Source organism: Megascapheus bottae, chromosome 12 (assembly GCF_031878675.1).
Source record: "Megascapheus bottae isolate mThoBot1 chromosome 12, mThoBot2.hap1, whole genome shotgun sequence".
Classification (NCBI taxonomy): Eukaryota; Metazoa; Chordata; class Mammalia; order Rodentia; family Geomyidae; genus Megascapheus; species Megascapheus bottae.
Window position 1 is genome coordinate 44982977 of NC_143520.1, and position 25475 is coordinate 45008451.

The window sequence follows — 25475 nt, forward strand, 5'->3', positions numbered from 1 at the left end:
TTAGTACACGTCCAAAACTCTCCTGGCTCAAACCCTAGATACGTAAAACCATATAGGATGAAGCCAAATTAATGGACCACCAGGCCTTGGAAACAAGAGCTTAATTACAAGTGAATGTTAATCTTTTTGCATTATGTTTTTCTCCCTTCTCTTGTGTTGCCCTTTGGTTAATCTCATATTGTTACTATATCCCACTTTGTTACCTGGTATATTATATGGATGTTTACTTGTTTATTTGAAAAATGAGGGGAAAATGAGGGGAGGGGATGGGGAGAGGGAAATGGGGACAAAAACATAAGAAGGAATATCAATGTGGGAGAAGTATCTGGCAAATATAAATGTATCCCCTGTGTACATTGAAATAAAAAAGAATGCAAATGGAAAGTAAAAGCTAAGCTTTTTAAAAAGATATTTTGAAAGCACCAAAGGAATGTTAGGATAGGAAGAGAAAAATTAACAGGACAGTAATGTAAAGAATATAAAATTTGTGTGTATATTTTATGTTTTACATATATGTAAAACATTTGTGGAAAGACACTATCTTTGCCAATTTCCCTTCTTTATGTGTCTTCTTTCGGTTGTTTAGACTAACCCTAACCCTAACCCTTTTTTTTCTTTTCATTACATAGTGCTTGCTAGTGGAAATAGTTTCTGATAGGAGCCTTGATTTTTCTGTTAGCACAGAACCGAGATTCTTATTAGGATTAAATTTTATGGAAATGTAACATTTTAATCTACTGCCTCGACTGCCTGACACTGACAATTGCAAGTCAGAAACCCATGTCTTCCCATGATTTCCATACAGGAGGGACTGAGTACCAAAATTCTGAAGCTTTCTACTGCCCCATGTGTACTCATTGTTATCACACTCCATTCTAGTTTTCATGAGCATGTATGTGCCTGCTGATTCTAGGATCCCTTAAAATGACTAGGCTTCTGAGTAGCCATGCTTAATGAAAACCAAGTATGATTTTGTAATTTATCTTTGTCCTAAATTCCATTTCATGTATTTTCTAAAGAGCTAGTTTAAGCTACCCTCCAACAGGGCTATTCTAGGACAAAAATGCAGAAATGTAAGAAGTGTCTACATGCTATGCAGTTCCACAATAAGCTAATTTCAGACTAGTTTTCTGTTAGACTCTTATTCTAAGCCAGTTTTACTATTAATATTTTCTTTTTCTTTTATCATGCCCCTCCTTTTGCCATGTCCCCAAACCACTGTGGGCTAGCACTCAAAAGCCCTTTCTACCCTTGATTTTTGATAATCAGAATCTCTGACTGGTGCCTGTTACCCACCTCTCTGTGAAGCTGTGTTCCATTTCACTCTGTGGTTCTAGAAAATCTAGCAAGGGCTTCTTGCTCAAGTTCGCTATCTTGGATCTTTGTAGCAATAATTTTATGTCATGATGATGCATGGTAAGGCATGAAGACTTTTTTCCACCATTGTTTTATGTACCCTAGTGAACATTGCAACCAAGAAACAAAGGATATAATCTCAGAGTATTACTATGAATGAAATTTTGACTTATAGGTCCCTCACAGAATTTTACAAACCAAACACTGAAAACTTTTGCTGTATAGTTGTAGTACTTGACATGGAAACCTGTTTATGGTATCAGCAAGCAGCATACATGAAAGAAAAACTTAAATGACTCCATCAGAGCTTAAGGATGAAATCAAGAACATAATTCTGTGTATGTGTGTGTATTTGTGTGTAAATGTGTATATATTTAATTTTCCTTTAATTCTCAAAGTGGAAAAAAGGTTTCATTCACGTACATGTCACATATTTAGATGGTTTCACTCAAATTCAGGAGATGCTAATTCAAAAAGGTCGCTGAAAGAGGTTTGAGATGATTAGCATTTTGAATAATTGAATAATTTAACTAATTAAACATATGAGTAAATCCTAAAGCTCTTGACTTATTTATTCAAGGGATGCTAATTTTGAGACTGAATGTAATAATGATCCTTCAGAACCTGAAAGTGAGATCCTTATTTGATGAGCACTCTGAATCCCTGATGAAAACAGGAAGAAACTGTAAAATATAACAGAGGTGAATCTTAGATATGCAAGCTGCTTTCTGGGTCATCATGTCTCCTCTTTAAGAAACAACCATGGTAACCATGAAAGATTATAAACAATAGAAGTTAGCAATGAAAACTAATATGAAAGAAATGATTTTTATTTTCCAGAGATATATGGGGTATGGTATGATAAACATTTTTTTGTTGTTTGATGGATGAGTTATGGTCCAAAATAATAAAGTGACAAGCAACTTGAAATTTCCTTCACTGAAAAATCTGATTTATATGTTATTTTTGTTATTCATATTTTGGGCTTTTCAGGTCTGACAGACATCTTTCAATAAGTAGCTCCTAGATGTATTTTATATTTTATTAATGTGTTCATTATCTACTAGGTAATTCAAAACTAAACTAGTTGAAAGCACATTTGTTTAATTCTGGAATTAAAAAAACATTAAACTAATTTTAATATTCTTGAATATATGTATATATATTTCAGTTTTAATCATTATAATGTCTGTGCATTGAGGTAAATGGAATATTTTGCCCAATGATCCACATTTGATCTGCACTGATGTAAGAAAATAACATATAACAATAACAAGATCTATATAGTTGCACCAGTCATCTCATGCTTTTAACTGTTACAGTAAATACTTTGACTTATTAATTTTTATTTAGAAAGACCTATCCATTTATAAATGATGTATTAGGAAATAAAAAAAAATAGAGTCTTACAGTGGCCTCACTTAACATAACTCGTGACAATATTGATTCTGCTGCTTTATCGTTCATCAATGAAAGAAAATAATATAAGTGCAATGAAAAAATAGAGTTAATGGTATAGATGTTAGATGATAGAAACACCCCTCGCTTTCTTTTCCATATATTTTTATTGTAATTAATTACATTATATTCACCAGATAGAAGATGCATTACTTCACATACTTTGATACCCCTTCTCATGTCTTGGTCCCGAATTCCCTCTCCCAATCTCGACCCTCATCTTGTTTTCCACCCTTCCCTATCCCATTTCACATAACCAAATAAGCATATATACAATATATCAGACAGCAAGGTAAAATACTGTAACAGCATGAGACAACCAAGGGACAGCAAAAGAGAGGAGAGATAACATAGTACATTAAGGACAACAATCACTCATTATATGGCTTTTGGTCCTATATCCTGGAGATCCTTTCATTTAGCGTCGTACTATATATTTAGCGTACTAGGCCTTATGTATCTTGATTTTTCTCTATTGTAAATCTCTGCTAGCAGAGCCCAAGGCTTCTACTGATTATGACAAATGAGGGAAACCATTGAGCAATACTGTATACCCCTCACTTTCTTATGACAGCATAGAGGATATATGGAAGAAGAAAATGTGTGTGTGTGTGTGTGTGTGTGTGTATGTGTGTGTGTTTAATCCTGAATCGTGCAGACAAAAAGTGCATTTTAATGTTTTCATAAGGTATATAAGGGAATGCAGTGCAGTTTTACGTTTTTCAGTGAGCTACTTCATAAATGATGAAAATTTACTACACACCTCAACTGTCCTGACACTAACTGTGGAAAATGAAGCTAGATCTAAAGAATAAATATAGACTCAAATTACAGCACAGGAAATGGGATTGGTTGTTAAATGGGACTCCACTGAAAGGGGAAGATTGTTTCAGTAGAAAGGGAGTGGCTTTATTCTTCTTGTAGAGAATTTTGAATATACTGATTAGATTTCCCTTTGTGTTACTGTTTTAACAGGAAATTGTTTCAAATATGTTTTAAATGAAAGGAAATATTTCTGAAACTCTGTTATCAAGAATAAACTAGATAAAAAGTAATACAATTATTTTCAGGAAAGAGAAACCAAGAACTAAGTCATAAATTATTTTTTCTTCCCTTCAATACCGAGGAACATATTTTTTCTTCAAAGATTACGCTGCCAACTTATTTCAAAAGGCCATTTAAAACCAAGATTGAATTTTTTGGGAAAGAAATCATAGAAATACCAAAAGCAGTCTCTGATCTTAAATGATAGACTAAAGCAGGAAACAGCCAGGAATTGAATTATTCAATTTTAGCTTGGTCACTGCATTTAAATTGCTAGAGCTGAATGATTTCACTAAGTTCCACATTTTGTAACAATGTAACGAATAATGACTAAGATCCCATTCTTCAAATGCTTAGATTGCTGTGTGATATTTTTTGTGTTGTCATTTATGATCAAAATATAACATTTTCTGCAGGTAGCAAATACTTTCTTTTCAATAGCCAGGATTGTATATGAGACTTTCAGACTTTGGAGTATATGTATACATTATTACACAACTATACACACATTAGAGACCATTGTGTAAACTCTCTTGTCATCAGTGTCAAAATACTTGAGAAGTTCCACACAAAGAGAAGGGTTTGTTGTCTCCTCTGTTCCCCCACCTCCCCTCATGCTTGTGGTAGCTTGTGGCCAGTTTTTCTGTTCTTTCTGGACCAGAATAAGGGAGAACAGAATGATGGGGGCAGGTAGGGCATCGCAGATGCTCTAAATCTCTTATGAGTCATCTAGTTTGTTCAGTGTATCAGTGATCTATTCCTTTTGATGTCTGAATCACATTCCAGAGATGAGAGAAACAAATTCTGTAGAATGTGAGAGCAGTTATGCTGTTGTTTTCCTTAGTTTTGAGCAATTATGCATTATGTTATTATACATGTTTGTTTCAAACCTTTTATGTGAATGTAACATTTTCTTTTTCGGGGTTAAATATCCAAACTTGTCACTGAATCAAATGATAAGCATATATTTTATTTTATTTAAATATTCCTCTTGATGAAATAATTGTATCATTCTATAATTTCATAAGCAATTATGAATGATTAGGTTTCCTTGTGTCCTTGACAGTATTTGTCACTTTCGTCTTTAATTTCAGTGAGTAAACAAGTAGGGATATCACATTCCAGTCTTAAAAAAATTCTTTTATTATAAAGTTGATGTTCAGAGTTACTAAGTCAGATAAAGAACCATTGTAGTTTTATGTTTCTCTAATAACCAACAATGTAATGGGTTCACCTTTACTTTATATTTATTTATTTTTCTTTCTTTTTGGATTTTATTTGTTTGTTTTTGTTTTTGTTTTTTTGGTCAGTTCAGGGGCTTGGGCCACATCATCATTTCTGTTTTTTTTTTCTATATATGTGGTACTGAAGAATCAAACCTGGATCTTCATGCATGCTAGGCAAGCAATTTACCACTAGGCCAAACTCCCAACCCATAGGTTGACTTCTAATCTATATATTCTCTTCCTATTATTCCCACTTTTTCTATTTCTTTCGTTTTTTTTTTTTTTCTGTGTATGTGGTACCGGCTTCGTGCACACTAGGCAAGCACTCCATTACTAGGTCAAACTCCCGGCTCCCACATTTTCTAATTTGATTTTATGGTTTCAGAATTTAGCGACTTTGAAGATTTATCTAACCTAGTGACAGATACCTAGAAATACATTTTCCAGATATGTATATTTCAAGCTTTTTTTAATCATGTAACTTTTTTATGTTGTATAGCTTTCTTTTGTAATTTGTCTTTCAACCTCTTAAGGAGACTTTTATGAAGAAAATATATTATGATGTCCAGTTTACTATACTTTTTCCTTTTTTATCCTATGTTTGATATCAGGTATAATGCTTCTCATCTTCCTGGATTGAATATTTTCTTTTACATTATTTTCCATAAAGGTCATACGTGTGTTATATTATGTGAAATTCTTTCCTCCATTTTTAATCATTTCTTTTTATGTTTCAGATAGGCTTAAGCTTTAATATGAAGGTGCTTATTTATTTCATATGGATTCATCTATTATTCCTTTGACTTCCCCTGCTCAAAAGCAGCGTTTTCATTTTAGTGCTCTATTTCATTGGCTCAAGTGCCAAAAATTAAAGTTGAATGGAATTGGTGACAGTAATACTTCTTTCTGTTTTTCCCTTCTATTTTTACATACTCATGAATAATTTATTGTTTACTATTCAACATGATTACCTTTAACAGTTCTGTTAATATCATTAATACTATTTCCAAAAATCCCACATGTCTAAAAAAAAGGTGAACAGGCTACATATTAATATGCCAATTTTATTTAAGATGAAAAAAATTACATGGCATATTGTTATTCAATGTAGTTGTATACTCATGATCTAAAATTATAGTTTTTCTATTAAATATTTGAAATTTTCATTTATGTTTTAGTTATGAGTTTTTATTTCAAAACTCTTTCAGAATCAAAACATCAGTTTATTTAATTTTCTGCAATTAAATTTGTACCTTAAAAGAATTAGAGGGAAAAATACTTGTGATTGAGGCTATGTTGTTTTATTGAGTACTAAAAATTTAAAATACATACTTTATTACTTTGTGTTTTTCTTTACTTTTTTATCTCTTGTCATTCATTTCTTAAACTCTCTTTAAAGAACAGACATTATCCTTGCCATCCTCATATGTTTCATTCCTAGAATACATTAATATGATATATATTATATATATAGAGAGAGAGAGAGACAGAGAGAGAGAGAGAGATTCCTAATCTCTTTTGCCTCTAATCAATGCTCTCTCTTCCAATTATCAAATCCCCCAAGCCTACTAGGTATCCACACCCTAATTCCACTACCAACTGGGATTCACTAAAGTTGACCTAGACCACACAATGTGTTATTCTCTGAAGTGAAATTTGAGCCCATGTACCTTTGACTTTAGATTTATCCCATTAAACTAATCATCTCCCTACCACTTCTTTCCTCATTCACTTTTAAGTCTTAGCCATAGGTTTTTGTTGTTGTTGTTGTTGTTGTTGGTTTGGTTGGTCATGCACCTTGAACTCTGGGCTGTCTTTGAGCTCTTCAGCTTAAGGCTAATACTGTCGGACTGTTGGACTGTAGTCCCTGGGCTGGCTTGGAATGGCTATCCTCAGATCTCAGCTTCCTGAGTAGCTGGATTATGTGCTTGAGCCCCCAGTACCCACTTATATCTTTATAAAAATAAAAATACACACAATATTTTTTCTTAACGTGTGATACTGGGAATTGAACTTGGAGCCTTGTACTTATAAGGCAGGCATTCTCCCACCCAAATCATACCTCTAGACACCATGTAATATTTTAAGAGTGTTTTGATTGCCTTTTAGCTTCAAGAAATCTTCCCCTAATTGGATTCTTTTTTAAATATTTTTATTGTAATTAATAAAAGGGTTACATGATATTTACCAGATAGAAGGTACATTAATTCACATACATTGATACCCTTTCACATGTCTTGGTCCCCATTACCCTCCCCCCGCAATTGGATTCTAACACTGCGTGTATGTCTCCCTCAATCAATTTAGCATCTTACTCTTACTGCTTCAGTTGGTCTGTGATGGTGGTGAGAATGAAAACTTTCCCTGCCATGTAAGTAGAAGAGTGTTGCCTGCCTTTCTCAAGCAAATTGCCTACAATAGGCCAGCCTGATTCTCCATATTTGTCTGCTACTCATTGCTTCATATTAAACTATTACTTAAAGAATTCAGGCTTCAAGAACCTCTCTATTATATCTCCAGAACAAAAATTTACAATTCACACTACGACCTAAATTCTGAGTAATGTAACTTATGACAGAATCAGACCTGGGGGAGCTTCCTAGGCTAATAGTGATACTATCTGATTACTATTACATGTTTCAATAATGTTTTCAGTGTATCATCCCCCCAGGTTTGCTTGGAAATAGAGAATCTCTGAGAGCATTTATTCATCCCAGTCATTCACACTGAACAGAGATGAGGTAGCTTAAAAGACAAATGGTATTAGATGGTAAATCATTCTAAATTATGTAAAGTTCTTTTCTAATTCATCCTTAGAGAAAGAAGTAATGAAACCTATGTCTAGTCCCTGATAAAAGATAATCTTTCTAAAATATTATAACCACATCACATTTGCTTTGGTATCCTAATGTATACTGAAGGATAATCATACATCCTTCTTCCTGTTATTTTGTAGCTAAATAGAAAGGCTGGTAATTTAATCTGCTCAGGAGACAGAGATACTATGATAGCACTTCAAGGCTAACCAAACAAAAATTAGTGAGACCCTATCTCTTTTTTTTTCATATATTTTTATTGTAATGAATAGAAGGGTTGCATTATATTCACCAGATAGAAGACGCATTACTTCACCAACATTGATAACTTTTCTCATGTCTTGGTCCTCATTTCCCTCCCCGCACCCCTACCCCTCATCTTGTTTCCCCTTCTTTCCCAAATAACTAAATACACATATATACAATATATCAGATAACAAGGTGAAATACTGTAACAATATGAGATAACCAAAGGACAGCAAAAGAGATGAGAAATAACATAGTACATTAAGGACAACAATCACTCATTATATGGCTTTTGTTTCTGTAGCCTGGAGGTTCTTTCATTTAGCCTCATCCTATAGGGCCTTATGTATCTAGATTGTGCTCTATTGTAAATCTCTGCTAGAAGAGCACAAGGTTTCTATTGATTATGACAAATGAGGGAACCTATGGAGCGTATGTTCCTTTGAGTCTGGCTTACTTCACTTAATGTGATTTTTTTTCTAAGTCTTTCCATTTCTTTACAAATGGGGCAATGTTGTTCTGACAGCAGCAGTACCAAGCTGTTTTGATCACTATAGCTCTTTAATAGAGTCTAAAGTTTGGTGATGCAGTTCCTCCTGCTCTGCTAAAAATTGTTTTTGCTCTATGGGGTCTTTTATTACTCCATATGAAATTTTGGATTGCCTCTTCTATTTCTTTAAAGAATGACATTGGGATACTGATGGGTATTGTGCTAAATTTATAGAGAGCCCTTGGCAAGATTGCCATTTTCAATTCTTCCAATCCAGGATCGTGGGAGGTTTTTCCATTTCCTTAGTTCTGCTTTAATTTCCTTTTTCAGGGTTTTAAGGTTTTTATCAAAAAGTTCCTTTACATTCCTTTAATTCCTAGGTACTTTATTTTCTTTGAGGCTATTGCAAAAGGGGTTGCTTTCCTTATTGTTGCCTCATTCCTCTCATTATTGGCCATATTGGAAAACAGTTGATTTTTGAGGGTGAAATATGATTTTCTAAAATACAGTTGGAATAACTGTTTGAATATAAGGCTATGTATCATGTGAATTTTTAAGTTTATTTAAAGAAATTCAAATTAGAAATACAAAATTTTATGCAAGGACTATATACTTCAATATAGTGGAGAAAGATAATTTGTTTAATTATGAGTTGATCTGGTGGCTGTATCTGTTATCCCAGCCCCAAGGAGTCTGAACAGGTACATTGTACTTCTCAGAATATCCTGGGCTACACAGAGACATATGGTCTCATTAAAAAAACAACATGACCTTTGGTTTCCTTGATATGTGAATATTACATCCAAATAGTACAAGAGCGATGACTCAATATTAGGGTACCCAAGGTTATTGACATGGGCTTGGAGATATAAAGATAGCTACAGAGACATAAAATCTAAGATGGGATATATATACTCTATAAAATATAACATAATGTTGTATTATATAGATCAATATGTACCTATGACATACAAACTCTCAGCTTAATTTTAATTATGTTCTAAAATTTATGTGCCAAAGATTGCATATAGATTCCCTTCCTGAATATTATTAAACATGACATTTGAAATATAATGCAAAAATCAATATTAATAAAATCTTTCAATTAAAAAAAAACATGAGACTTCGTTTTTAGCTCAGTAGTACAGGACTTGCGACAGATACACAAGGTCCCAGTTTGATCCACAGTAATCCACAGAATAAAAAGAGAAAAAGTCAATTAAATAACTGAAGTATAATATCTTATTGAAATAAAGAAAATCTCACTTCCCAAGTTTACCTATATAAATTTATTGGATTAAACAAATAATTTTATGTCAAATAGAGATTATTAAAATGTAACCATTGGAAGACTTGGATTTGATAAAAATGATGGCATATTTCTACACTTTAGCATAATATAAGGTTGTGAAATTTATATAAAATCTCATTATCGTATAGATTAATATATTTTAATATGAAAATTAGTTTCTTTGATTAACTTCCATATTCACAGGATGAAAAGTGAATTGTAGAAATAAGGAGTTCATCGATTTTTCAAACTACAAGTTTTTCTGTAAAGCATATTTCTTTCTTCTGTCACTCCTAATTTCTTCTGTGTTTTCAAGCCTACGAATTATGGTTAACATATTTATCAGTACACTTATAATCAATTGTTTGGATATATTGTTTCATTTATCTGTCCCTTCTTTGATGGATATGTTTACTACTTTTTAAATTTTTTTGTTCTTAGGAATAAAGCTGGCATAAACTTTGGTGTAAATCTGTTTGTGGATGAGTATGTTTTATCTTTTTTGGACAAAAACTCAGGTGTGTCATTCTTACATCAGATGGAAAAAGTATGATTAGTTTGATAAGAAATTTCCAGTTGTCTTCCAAAATGAATGTTATCATTTTGCATTATTGCTTGCAAAGATTTAGAGGGGTTGTCTTGTTTTTTAGTGAGCTCTTTTGTTTCCTTAAGTAATCTGGTTCTCTTCCCCTCTTTCGGCATCTGCACTCTACATTCTTATTCCTACATCTATCATATGTTTTGCTACATGAAAGTAAACCACTCTCATTAGGCCATAGATGTCTCCTTACAAGTGTTTCAGTCATTGGTTTTATATCTTCTGAATGAATTAAAAATCTTTGTGTTTGCATCTGTCATATTGTCAGAGAAATGTTGGCTGCCTGACAATAGGTTTTTTCTTTGTTCGCAAAAAAATGTACATTCACAATATCTTATGATAATGATAGATCATAAAAAACATATGCTTTCAATTATTTCTTAGCAGTTATTTTGTTGATTTAATACATAACTGATTCATGTGAGAGATACTTGCATTTAAAATTATTGACTCTCTACCTTAGATTTTCAGCTAGGACAAAAAAAAAAAATCAAAGATCTTTCTATAGTAAATGCTGAACTTTTAAAAGTGAAATCTAATGAGGTTAATATATATCTTTGAAATTTCATTTTCAGTCACAATGATATTCCTAGGTAAAAGGACACGAATAAACCTGTATACAGAAAATAAACAATGATATTATCTTATATTGAAAATAAAATGGTGCTGGCTGCAACTCCTTGTTTCTGAAAGGATATTTTTGTTACCTGATTTGGGTACTCAAATTAGGTTCTTTTTGTCATTTCTAGAATGCCTAATGAAAAGTTCTTTTCATTAAAATGGTAGCAGTTTATCATTTGTGTTTACATTTAAGTCTTAAGTCCACTGAGCATTTGCTGGGTGGTAATTATTTGGTGGGACTTGGTATTTCATTCTTTCTTGGGTGTTTTCTTTTGATTTGGGAGATTTACATTTTATACACTTTCGAGTTCCTCAACTCACTCATGGTTGATTTTTTACAGTGAATCTCTAGTTTTCACTAAAAAGAATATATCAAAGTGAGGCTAAATTAATTAATTTTATTCCAAAGTGAGTGGCTAAATTATGGTTAGATTATACCTTTTGGAAAGTACATGGAAGAACATATACTGCCTTCATAGTATGTATATATCATGGTGCGGTTTAGGACTGATCTTTTAAACTGGTGCCGGATCAAGGAAGTTTAGTATTTGAAATAATTTACTTAAAATCATTTATGAGGCTAGGTATGGTAGAACTTCTGTTATCCAAATATCCACAAGGCTGAGGCAGGTGAAGGTCAAGTTACAGGTCAGTTTTGGTTCTAGTAGGCGATCCTATTTGAATAAATAACACCGCTGAAGCTCAAGAGACAAACTTTAATTATAATAAAAGTCAAAACAATCATTTTAATGTAATATGTTGTTAATATATATTTTAAAGGAAGACACTCCAAAGATTCAAATCTCATATTTCATTCACTTTTGAAAAGATTTCTGACCCAAGATTACTTTCCTTTTAGATGAACTCACAAATTCATCAGAAACCAGATTGTCTTTGGAAGATCTTTTCAGAAAGGAATTTGTCCTTCATAATCCTGAAGCTCGATGGATCAATGGTATGTGTAGAACTTCTTCATTTTGATTACTGTGGAATTACAATATTTATCATAGATGCTATATTGTGTTCCTTTTTCTCTCCTGCAATCCCACATACCATTTTTCCTGTCTGTCTTTCTCTGCCTGCGTGTCTGTCACCTGTACTCCTGTGTATCTGTCATTAGAACTTGAAATCACATGAGAAAAAAAAATCAATAATCATTTTTGGAGCGATGTTTCGGTATAAATATCCCTTATACTGGATGTATGTACTGTTCTTTGTGATTTTTCCGGTCCTAGAAAAACCACTCCTGCTTTCTTTAAATCAATTTTGAAGACAAACTTGGGAAAAGTAAATTAGGTTATGTAGTCACTTTGTGGACCTCAGATTGTTGTTACAGAAATTAAGAAGAAGAAATATTGAGTGAACTGATTCTGAGAGATTTTCTAGAAAACATTTTATGTCAAGGTTTCAAGTTTTGAATATTTTACTTTTTTATATAATTTTATTGTAATTGATGGAAGGATTACATTATATGTTACATTGATAGAAGGTGCATTACTTCACATACATTGATAGCCTTTCACATGTCTTGGTCCCCATTTCCCTTTCCCATACACCCACCCCTCATATTGTTTTCCTCCCTTCCCTATCCGGCTTCAAATAACCAAATACTCCTATATACAATATATCAGCTAACAAGGTGAAATACTGTAACAATGAGATAACCAAAGGACAGAAAAAGAGATGAGAGATAAAATACTACATAAAGGAAAACAATCACTTGTTATATGGCTTTTGTTTCTATATCCTGGATGTCCTTTCATTTAGCCTCATTCTATATGGCCTTATGTATCTAGGTTTCGTTCTATTGTAAATCTGTGCTAAGAGAGCCCAAGGTTTCTACTGGTTATGACAAATGAGGGAAACCATTGAGCCTATGTTCTTTGAGTCTGGCTTACTTCACTTAATATGATTTTTTCGAAGTCTTTCCATATCCTAACAAATGGGGCGATGTCATTCTTTCTGACAGCAGCATAGAATTCCATTGTGTATAAATAACACATCTTGTTGATCCACTCATCAACTGAGGGGCATCTGGGTTGGTTCCATATCTTTGCTATGGTAAATAGTGCTGCAGTGAAGATCGTTGTGCTAGTGGATTTAGTATGTCCTTGTTTCTGGACAATTGGGTAAATGTCTAGTAGTGGAATTGCTGTGTCATAGGGGAGCTCTATGTTTATTCTTTTGAGGAACTGCCATACTGCTTTCCATAGTGGTTGAACGATTTTGCATTCCCACCAACAGTGTAGTAGAGATCCCTGCTGGCCACATCCCCTCCAGCATCTGTTGTTATTAGATTTCAAAAAGAGAGAGTGTGATAATAGCTATCTAAAATTGTGAACATCTATTGTCTGGCCAGCTAAAGTGGTTGACATATCCTAAAAATTGTAATCTTTTGCAGTATTAATCTTGCTTCCATTTTCAAATGCATAGAACAAGAAACTCAAGAAAAATAACAAATCATGTAATAGCATCTCCCACCCAGTACAAACAGGCAATGGAGCAGTCAATGGCAAAACTAGAGGAGAGTCCTCTAAATACTACACAAATGCAATTGGTAAACATGATTAATGAAAATTTTGAAAACATACAGAGATATGTGAAGAAGCCATATCTAAACAAGATGAAGCCATAATCAAGGTGATACGTGAACGAGAGGAAGCCATAAAGGAGGCCACAATAAAGGATTTGCAAAGAAAAATGGACCAATTCATAGAATCCACAAACAAAAACCTGACAAACTCCAACAAATGTCCAATTTGTAACACTACTGAGCTAACCACTGAAATGGAAATCAAGGAGCTAAAGAAGCAAATATTTTCATTAAGGCAGTTAATTAAAATGGAATTAGTCATTTTTTTCATATATTTTTATTATAATTAATAGAAGGTTACATGATATTTGCCAGATAGAAGGTGCATTAATTCACATAGATTGACACCCTTTCACATGTCTTGGTCCCCATTTCCCTCCCCTCCCCACCCCCAGCCCTCATCTTGTTTTCCCCCCTTCCCTATCCAATTTCAAATAACCAAATACAAATATATCCAATATATCAAATAAAAAAGTGAGATACTGTAACAATATGAGATGACCAAGGGAAAGCAAAAGAGATGAGAGATAACATAGTACCTTAAGAACAACAATCATTCATTATATGGCTTATGTTTCTATATCCTAGAGGTCTCTCATTTAGAGTCATACTATATGGCCTTATGTATCTAGGTTTTGTTCCACTGTAAATCTCTGCTAGGAGAGCCCAAGGTTTCTGCTGATTATGACAAATGAGGGAAACCATTGAGCCTATGTTCCTTTGAGTCTGGCTTACTTCACTTAATATGATCTTTTCTAAGTCTTTCCATTTCCTTACAAATGGGGCGATGTCATTCTTTCTGACAGCAGCATAGAATTCCATTGTGTACAAATACCACATCTTGTTGATCCACTCATCAACTGAGGGACATCTAGGTTGGTTCCATATCTTTGCTATGGTAAATAGTGCTGCAATGAACATTGTTGTGCTAGTGGGTATAGTATGTCCTTGTTTCTGGATGATTGGGTAAATGCCAAGTAGTGGAATTGCTGAGTCATAGGGGAGGTCTATGTTTAGTGCGAATTTGTCATTTTTTGAAGTTGGTAGTTTTTTTCAATCATTAGATTTGAAATGCTGGACAATCATGTAATTTTTCGGTAGATTATAGGAAATGTGTTCTCCTTGACTTTGAAAAACGAGGGAAAACTCAGGGACTTTGTCTTCCTCAGTTTAGCTTGGGCTACATATTGAAATAAGCCTTTATTTCTGTCTGTAGCTGGCACATATATACTAACTATCCAAAGGAATGAAGTAAATGGCATGCAACATTAAACCATATTTTAGTATCTAGGTTGCAGATTCTACTTTTGCATTTTACACAATATCAAAATAATGTATTTGGAGTCAATCATTTTTTAAACATAAATTCCAGCCAGGCACAATGGCTCACACCTAAACTCCTAGCTAATCAGAAGGCTGAGATCTAAGGATCACTGTTCAAAGCCTGCCCAGCACCAAATACTGTCAGATTCTTATCTCCAATTAACCACTAGAAAACCAAAAGTCTCTCCTTGGCTCAAGGGTAGGGCAGTAGCCTTGAGCTGAAGAGCTCAGGGACAGTACCAAAGCCCACAATCTAAGCCTCATGACTGACAAAAACAAAACAAAACAAAAATTTCTTAATAAGTTTTAGTAAATTTCATCTTGAGAAAGGAAAATGGGGGTGGGGGTGATGCTGCAGTGTAACTAGAATATTCTTTTTTTGTTTTCATATATTTTATTGTAATTAATAGAATGGTTACATTATATTCGCTAGATAGAAGGTGCATTAATTCACAAACATTGATACCCTTTCTCATGTCTTGGTCCCCATTTCCCTCCCCTCCACCCCCACCCCTCATCTTGTTTTCCACCCTTCCCGATCCAATTTCAAATAACCAAATACAAATATATGGAATATGGCTTATGTTTCTATATCCTAGAGATCCTTTCATTTAGCTTCCTACTATATGTCCTTTTGTATCAAGGTTTGGCTCTATTGCAAATCTCTGATAGGAGAGTCCAAGGTTTCTACTGATTATGACAAGTAAGGGAAACCATTGAGCCTAAGTTCCTTTGAGTCTGGCTTACTTCAATAATGAATGATTGCTGTTGTTAAGGTACTATGTTATCTCTCACCTCTTTTGCTGTCCCTTGGTTATCTCATATTGTTGCAGTATCTCACTTTGTTACCTTATATATCTGTATATATATGTATTTGGTTATTTGAAATTGGATAGGAAATGGGGGAAAACAAGATGAGGGGTGGGGGTGGGGACCAAGACATGTGAAAGGGTATCAATGTATTGGAGTTAATGCACCATCTATCTGGCAAATATCATGTAATCCTTCTATTAATTACAGTAAAAAATATATGAAAAAAATAAAAAAAAACAAATCTATGGAATATCTTTCCAATATAATAGTAACATGTTGTCATCAAAAATAAAGTACAAATACATATTTGCATATTTGACATGATCAAGATCAAAAAATTTAAAAAGCTAGTGATTTCAAAGCAGTAGAAGTGATCTATAGTTTGCATTGTATTATGGTATAGTGATAGCCTCCAGATTATTTTTTCATCTTGCATCATTTTTTACCTCAACATTCTTTAATAAATGTATTTTTGTGATGCTTACAATTAAAATAAAAGAGAGATGATGTCACCTCCTGTTAGTTGCATGGCCTCTAATTCTCTAGCAGTCTAACACAACATTTTTAGGGCACAGCTAATAAATGAGCTCCTCAAAATCCATTAGGAGAATGGTTTTATCATTTGATTCCATTGCTAATTCCTCCCTTTGGATTTGAAGACTCACTGAGCAGGCCTCAACCTCTGTCCTTTTCTTCTACACCTGATGCTTCCATCATAGAAGCTATTTGATATGCCCCCAAATTTCCAGAGCATGCCTGTCTCTGTTCTTTTGCCATTCTTATTTTGCTCTTGTGCAGTTCTCTCTGTCTCTAGGGATACTTCTCTCTGACAGTCCAGATTTTTTTCCTGCAGGAAACCTGATCTCAGGGAACACCAGTGGCTCTATTTCTGCTAGCTCCTGGAAGCTCACCTTCTCCAAACGGCATTGTGATTCTCTTATGGTAGAAATGTCTATCTTGGTAGTGTAAGAAAAGACAATTGTGAATGAGTTTTATTTTCTGTTTGATTCCATTCATTTTTATTAACAATTTGATGCAGTAAGTTCTGAAAAATTAATACAATATATATCTATAATAATGAAATCATAGATTGATATTTCCTACCCTGAATTCAAATTTCTTCTTTCAAGACCCTAAAATTACATTTCAAAATATGTATCATTTAAAAATATCACAATAAATATTTTAAATAGTTTGAATAACAGTTAATATGATTGCTATTTTGGAAAACAATGTTAGTTTTCTAAATTAAAGGTGAGAAAATGATGATTAGATCATATTAAATTCCGATTGTCAAATATTACCAAAAATGAAATAAATAGAGCGAATCATGTTGAGTGAGACAAGTCAGGACCTAAGGAACAAAAGGTGCATGGTATTCTTAATATGTGGCTATTAAATCCAAAGAGTACAAGAGCGAGGACTCGATATCTGCATACCCAATGCTATCGACATGGTAATGGAAATATAAACATAACTATATAGATATAAAAACCTATGACTCTATAGACATAATGATTTATTTCATAAATTAATATGTTTCTATGACATACAAACCCTTAGCCTAATTTTAATTAAGTTCTAAATACTAAGTCCCAGTGATGGTAAATAGAGATTCCCTCATTGAACACTTGTTTGTTAAACTTGTCATTTAAAATATGATGTAAAAATCAACGTTAATAAATTCTTTAAAAAATCAACGTTAATAAATTCTTTAATAAAAAATTTAAAAATTAAAAATAAAATAAAAAATGAAATAAATATTTAAACTGCTTAATATTGTAATTTAAATTGATTTAAAAAACCATTTCAACAATCTCTCATTGTTAAGTTTAAATTTTTGCCAAATGAATAAATGATACTGTAACCATCATCTCCAAATTCATACAATTCTAAAATATAACCTTTAAAGACAAGTTAAATATTTTTAATCAAAAATAGATTCTATATTTTAAGTACATCTAAATTACAATTGACAAATAGGTCATCAAATAATGAAAATTATATAATTGCATAATATTATAAGGATATTTAATTCTTTCCCTCTTAAAACAATCTACAGCAATATAACATAAAAATAGAGAATTCATTAAATTAAGACAGTCAAGGAGAAGTTATTCTTTTTTTTCATATATTTTTATTGTAATTAATAGAAGTGTTACATTATATTCACCAGATAGTAGATTCATTACTTCATAAACATTAATAACCTTTCTCATGTCTTGGTCCCCATTTCCCTTCATCTTGTTTTCCCCTTTTCCATATCCAATTTCAAATAACCAAATAAGCATACATACAATATATCAGATAACAATGTGAAATACTGTAACAATATGAGCTAACCAAGGGACAGCAAAAGAGATGAGACATAACATAGTACATTAAGGACAACAATCACTCATTATATGGCTTTTGGTCCTATATCCTGGAGGTCCTTTCATTTAACATAATACTATATGGCCTTATGTATCTAGGTTTTGTTCTATTGTAAATCTCTGCTAAGAGAGCCCAAGGTTTCTATTGATTATGACAAATGAGGGAAACCATTGAGCCTATTTTCCTTTAAACATTTTTTTAAAGAAAAGTTTAGTACCATTTGTCACTTCTACCTGCCACTGTTAACCATGGTAAAGTTTTCCATGAATTTCAGAAGATACTTTTCTAAGCAGATCCAACTCCTTCCATGTCAATTCAGCATAGGAAGTCTAGATGAATAATATTGTATAGGAATAATCATTTCACTACAGTGGAAGAATTGATGATTTCAAAGGAGATTACCTTTGTATTCCTGAACTGGGAACTGTTGCCACACTTAATCTATGTATTGAAGAAAGTCACAACCACAAGCCTGTTGACTTTGCCAAATGTATTTTAGTTAGGCCATCCATTGAGTTCTAAGCTAGGTTGAAAATTCTGGCCAGTGTCACTATTGCATTTTGAACTCAAAATACTGTGTATGCATGTGATTTGAGTTTTCATTTTCTTCCTTTTTTTATATGTTTTTATTGTAATTATTAGAAGGGTTACATTATATTTGCCAGATAGATGGTGCATTACTTCACATACATTGATACCTTTTCTCGTGTCTTGGTCCCCATTTCCCTTTCCCCTCCCCGGCCCCTCATCTTGTTTTCCTCCCTTCCCTACCCAACTTCAAATAACCAAATACGCATATATATAATATATCAGATAACAAGGTGAAATACTGTAACAATATGAGATAACCAAGGGACAACAAAAGAAATGAGAGATAACATAGTACATTAAGGACAACAATCACTCATTATATGGTTTTTGTTTCTATATCCTGGATGTCCTTTCATTTAGAGTCATTCTATATGGCCTTATGTATCTAGGTTTTGTCCTATTGTAAATCTCTGCTAGGAGAGCCCAAGGTTTCTACTGATTATGACAAATGAGGGAAACCATTGAGCCTATGTTCCTTTGAGTCTGGCTTACTTCACTTAATATAATTTTTTCTAAGTCTTTCCATTCAGGAGAAGTTATTCTTACAAACTTCTGATACTTGGTTTCTTTCTTCGCAGTAGGAATAATAGTAGCATAGCTTGAAGCACAATTGACAGTGAGCAAAGAATGTAAAATAAGGTTAAAAGGTAAAATATGTAAAGTATGTAAGATGTTAAAGAGGCAATAAAGAATATAATGTTAACTAATGAAAATCAAGTAATAGTTAATCTTAATGAAAAAAATTCATTATTTAAAATAGTATAAATAATATAACTTTGGCTTATCAATAATATAGTAACTTGGGAAGTAATCAAATCAAAATAACTCATTGCTGTTTGACACAATTTAAATTCCTAATATTTTTTGCCAATTTGTTTTGATTGCTGAAGTTATTATTCTCTCACTAGCCTTCTGATAGTAATAAATTAAAATTACCTTATTTTTATCTTAGTTTTATACACCTGAAAAACTTTCAGTTAATACTGTCTATGTAATATGCATCAGCAATCCATTAAAGTAGGTGTACTGAAAAATATATTTCAGCCTACTTTGAATGAAATGATATGTGAAAATGTTTGAAAGCAGAATAGTATGCAAAGTATATTCACAGGTGTATCATATACATATATACAACTGTATATGTTTGGCACCAAAACACATATTGCTTAAATAATACATTTTTGATAAAATGGTTGTGATTTTTGTTTATAATTCATATAAATTGTCCATATTTCTTCAATTTTCAGAAAGTATCCTGTTACTTTTCTAAGAAATGTGTTATTAATTTCTAATGAAAATATAAATACAATCAATAAAATATTTATTTATTTATGAGATTATTTCTTAAAAATTAAGGTGGGAAAAAGGGAAAGAAGTACAAGAAAAGGTTTGTGGTAGCCAGGGAAATGGACTTTTAAAGGATGTAGAGGAGGTAAGTAGAAATATGAGCTTGTCTATAGTAGTCATAACAAAGAATCACCTTTTACTTTAATGTAAAACAGCATCTCCCTTGTATTCCAGATGCTTACAGGAGAGGCAGATATGAGAACTAGAGGTTCTTACGGTTCCTGGGAGAATGAGAGTTTTCTCAGGGCAGAGCAGAGGTCTGAGAGTTCAAATTGGTGTGGTTTCCTCTAAGAGTAGTTTCATTCGCTTGTCTCCCAAGTGATTGATTCTCAAAGTTCTCTGTTTTTCATTAGGCGTATTATTCTTGCAAAAACATAATACCTGGAGGCCTACTAGAATATGACATCACTGATTCTTGATTCACAGCTAAGAAAACAGAAAAATTGGGTTATGCATGTAATTCATTCTATGAGGCTGACCTACCTTCTTGGAGTATTGAATGCCAAAGTTTGTTAATAAAACACATGACTAGAGTGTAATCACCTGACAAAAATAACTTCTGACAAAGAGTATCATTGAGGGTAATTCAGAACTCTCAAATGACCAAAAACGTCTTCTTTATTGCTGTATTACATCCATAATTATCTGTTTCAAAACTCAGAAATAAAATAGAAATATCTATAATAAAATCTCACACTTTGGTATTTGATTATACTAACTTCAGATAGACAAACCTTTGTTTGAAATGCAAATACAGTTTAAGAAAATGTTTATAAAATTCTTATTTGTCTTAAAATAGTAATATATACACAATACACCAAGAGGGAGGAATGAAAATAAATTACCCTAAAATCTCATGTAAACCTTTCCAAAAAATAAAAAGTTTATGAAAAAAGTATCTATGGAATAATCATACTATAATTAATGTATTTATAAGGACCTTGACCTATAAAGTAAACTCTAGGGATTACTAAATGTCATATTGCCCCATACTCATTGATTTAAAAATTATATTTTGATGTTCAAACAAACAAGAAAAATGCTTAGTTACATGGGATGAAGTATATATTTAGAGTTCACCAGAAGGCATTTATTCAGTCTCAACTATGTGCCTGCACAGAGCCATGTGTATTCTAGGTAGAATCTGTTGACATTTAAAAGGTTTATAGTAAAAATAAATGAAGTTCTCATCATCTTGTGGTATTCTGAAGTTTTGGCTGGTCTTAACTTTGTTGGCTTAGAAAAATTATTGATTTATGATGTGTAGGTGTTGGCATTTATTCTTTTTTTTTCAACTTGCATTTATTGAGCAGAGTCAGGAATTCTCCTAGATAAAAATAAATATATAAATTATTACAGTGCCTTCACCATGAATTATTGAGAACATGCTGTTTATTTCCTAATCTTTCACAGTGCCTTTTCCCAAGTACATAGCTTAAATGAGTGAAATTAGTCATCATATGGTATGAAAAGAACAGATTAGGCACCCATGAGAAGTTTCTGAAAATCTCTAAGCTTTGGTAAGGTGTGGTTAATTTTCTTTGCTCTGATATCCAAAGCACATCTGCATACTCCATCTTTCTCTCTTTACTGTGTCATAAGAAAAAATCCGCACATATCATTTTCTGTCTCTGCCTTTCACTTCTTAGAGTCTTCTATATATTAATAATCCCGATAAATGCATAATTATACCACCCAGAGATTGTGGAAAGTAGTTGAAATAAGTATGTCTTTTTTTATTTTTATTTATTGTAATTAATAAAATGGTTACATGATATTTGCCAGATAGAAGGTGCATTAATTCACATATATTGATACCCTTTCACATGTCTTGATCCCTATTACCCTCCCCTTCACCCCCCCATTTTGGTTTTCCCCCCTTCCCCATCCAATTTCAAATAACCAAATACAAATAAATCCAATATATCAGATAACAAAGTGAGATACTGTAACAATATGAGATAACCAATGGACAGCAAAAGAGATGAGAGATAACATAGTACATTAAGGACAACAATCATTTATTGTATGAGTATGTCTTAAACTGTTAGACAACAGCGAAATGAGGATTTATAAGAGTATTGGTTTTTACAACTGTTTTTTAGAAATCAAAATACCTGTTTGTTACATGTAAGGGATAAGAACAGTGAGAATAAGCTTTATGGAAATAATAAAGCTTGGTCTTGTTGCACACAGAGGGAGAACAACTCAGAATATAAAAGAGGCATTACTGGTTTTCCCCCTTCCCTTCACTATTTCAAATAACCAAAGGTATATACAATACACCAGGTAACAAAGTCACATACAGTAAACACATGAGATTAACATTAAGGGGAAAAAAAGAGAAAAGAAATAACTTTGCGGCCGGGAGTTTGGCCTAGTTGTTAACGTGCTTGCCTAGCATGCACGAAGGCCCGGGTTCGATTCCTTGGTACCACATACATAGAAAAGAGCTGGAAGTGGTGCTGAGGCTCAAGTGGTAGAGCTCTAACCTTGAGAAAGTCCAAGGACAGTGCTCAGGCCCTGAGCTCAAGGCCAGGACTGGCAAAAAAAAAAAAAAAAAAAGAAAAAAAAAAGAAATAACTTTGCATAGTACATTAAGAACAACAATCACAAAGATAAACCCATTTTTCCCATATCCTCGAAGTCATTTCACTTAACCTAAACACGAGTAAAATATTTCGTCCACCAAATTCATATTGACTAAAAAAATATGAAGCATCTAGTACATTAAAAAAAGTTGTTAGCTGGAAAATTTGATGGCGACAACATGACTTTATTACTAATACCTTCAGTATTCTCATTAGTCATTTCAATAACAACATTTAATCTATGCAAATGTTCTATTTTAAGTTGTTTAATTCCAGGTGAGTTCATAAAGGCACATTCAATTATAGATCCAACAGATTTAATTCAATTTCCTGTTCATGAAAATTTACTTCTACACTCTTGTTCCAACGGCAACTCAAACAATATGAATCTATAGAGTACTGGATTAATGCAAAACTGTGAACTTGTAGCATCTACTTTAATCAACTCATTATGAATGCCAAAATAAAAATACATGTTTCTGTGGTTTATAGTAGCTATGAATTTCTAATCTCTATTTCCTAATGTTTATAATTCTGTAATTCATTCAATTACAAAATGGAATTATAGCAAATAGATGATTTTTCATTGTCCCAGAGCTATAAGGAGGTGTTCAGTGTTCTATTTTCTCACACAGGCACTGTGAGCTGATTCACTGACCACAGGAAGGTTTATGGAAAACATTAGGAAAAATAAATGTCATGAAGAGACAATTAATTTTGATATGTGGCACTAAGCATGTATCATATCATAATCATTAAATAAATTAGTAAAACATAAAACATCATTAAACAATTTAGGCAAGAACTCCAGAAGATAAACAGAGAACTGAATTTAAAACTCAGTGAAATAGAAAATAAATTATTACCCTGAGATTTAAGAAAGGGGGCTGAAAATTTACCTTACAGAAATCTCATTACCTTGGAAGACCCAATCCTTCATTGTTAATTTTACAGAGTTTTGGTGTATAACACATTGACTTTTAGAGGATTCATTAATTTGTAAGTATCTGTATCTGGGTATTTTACCCCAATAGGTCCTAGTGCAAATCACAGAAGGGCTGGGGCTTGCTTATTTGTAAATTTCAAATTATTTGGTTTAAATGGAACTTGCATTTACTGCTCAAAATACTATCAGTGTTTCACAGTTCCTTATTGTCACATATAAAAGTTGACACTACTATTTTCAACTTTTCAGACATTTTTTTCTTATTAACAAAAGCATATAATTTTAAGCTTACACATTATATTTCTGTATAAAAAGTAATTTCTCTATACCTATTGTTGATACTTAAGAAAATCAATAATGATATTTGATAAATGTTTAAATAGTGATTGAGTTCTAAATGCTGAGTTCCATGATTGTAAATAGAGATTCCCTCCTTGAACACTTGTATGTTAAACTTGTCATTTAAAATATGATGTAAAAATCAACGTTAATAAATTCTTTTAAAGAAAAAGTTTAAATGGGCCTACTTTTTTTTTTCTCAGCGATGGTGCTTGAACTCTGAGCCTGGGTACAGCCCCTAAGCTCTTCAGCTCAAGGCCAGTGCTCTACTCCATTGAGCCACAGCACTATTTCCGGTTTTCTGGTGGTTATTTGGACATAAGAGTGCCATGGACTTTCATTCCCTGGCTGGCTTTGAACCACAATCCATAGATCTTAGCCTCCTAAGTAGTTAGGATTACAAGACGCGAAACACCATGACAACTTGAGGTTTGGTAAACTTCATTAAAATTAATCATTTCATAAAATCTCCCATTGTCAAAGTCCATGATAATTATTGTCATTTCCCCTGCGTTTATTACAACTTTGGCTTCTATATCTTACTGTTTATACATACTTATTCCAACAATATTGGATGAGTGAGAAAGAGTGAGAGGAGACTCCTGTGAATAAAATTTTAAGTCAGGATATAGTAAGATAGTAGCTTCCTCTCCTTCTTCCTGAGAATTTCTTTCTTTTTTTTTTTTTTTGGCAGTCCTGGGCTTAAGCTCAGGGCCTGAGCACTGTCCTTGGATTTTTCTCAAGGCTACAACTCTACCACTTGAGCCTCAGCACCACTTCTGGCTTTTTTCTAAGTATGTAGTACCAAGGAATCGAACCCGGGTCTTCGTGCATGCTAGGCAAGCACTCTACCACTAGGCCAAACTCCCGGCCTTCCTGAGAATTTCTAGAAGACTTTGTGAAGTCCATAGGACTTCCAGGGTCACAGACTATAAACAATAATGTATAAAGTCTTACCAGACATACTAACACATCTATGTATTAACACTTGACATATAAAGCTTACAATATAAGTTCAACATGTCATTTTTATTTTTTAAATTGACATTGATTTTAACTAGTACACATGAGTGTACAGGATTTTTATTTCATTTTTTATCAACTTATAGCTATCATCCTCCTTCAATTAATTTTTCAAATCTAAGCATCTGAGGCATCCTCACATAATCCTTAATTACTTCTGTTATTTTATTATTTAGATTAAATATCTAATTTTACTTTAATGTGATCAAGAAAATTCATAAGAAACTTTATGTAAATATAATTATTAGTAAAGTATGCCAATTTCTGCTTTTAAAATGGTCAAGTGGACTATCAAGAATATTTTAATGAATTAGCCAATTTTCAGGGAGGGGCTACAGATCATGATAAAATTGAATAAATGTGTGGCAATTTGTTCCAGATTTAATT

At 32.8% G+C, this 25475-nt stretch overlaps 1 protein-coding gene across 2 annotated transcripts in view; it reads left to right on the forward strand.

Annotated features, from left to right (window-relative positions):
• Dpp10 (dipeptidyl peptidase like 10) overlaps nucleotides 1-25475 on the forward strand; it is a 636241-nt gene that overhangs the window by 152618 nt on the left and 458148 nt on the right. For both annotated transcript variants that reach the window (XM_090342925.1, XM_090342926.1), the window contains exon 3: nucleotides 12006-12101. In XM_090342925.1, the coding sequence (XP_090199051.1) occupies nucleotides 12006-12101 (96 nt within the window). The remainder of the gene's footprint in view (nucleotides 1-12005; nucleotides 12102-25475) is intronic.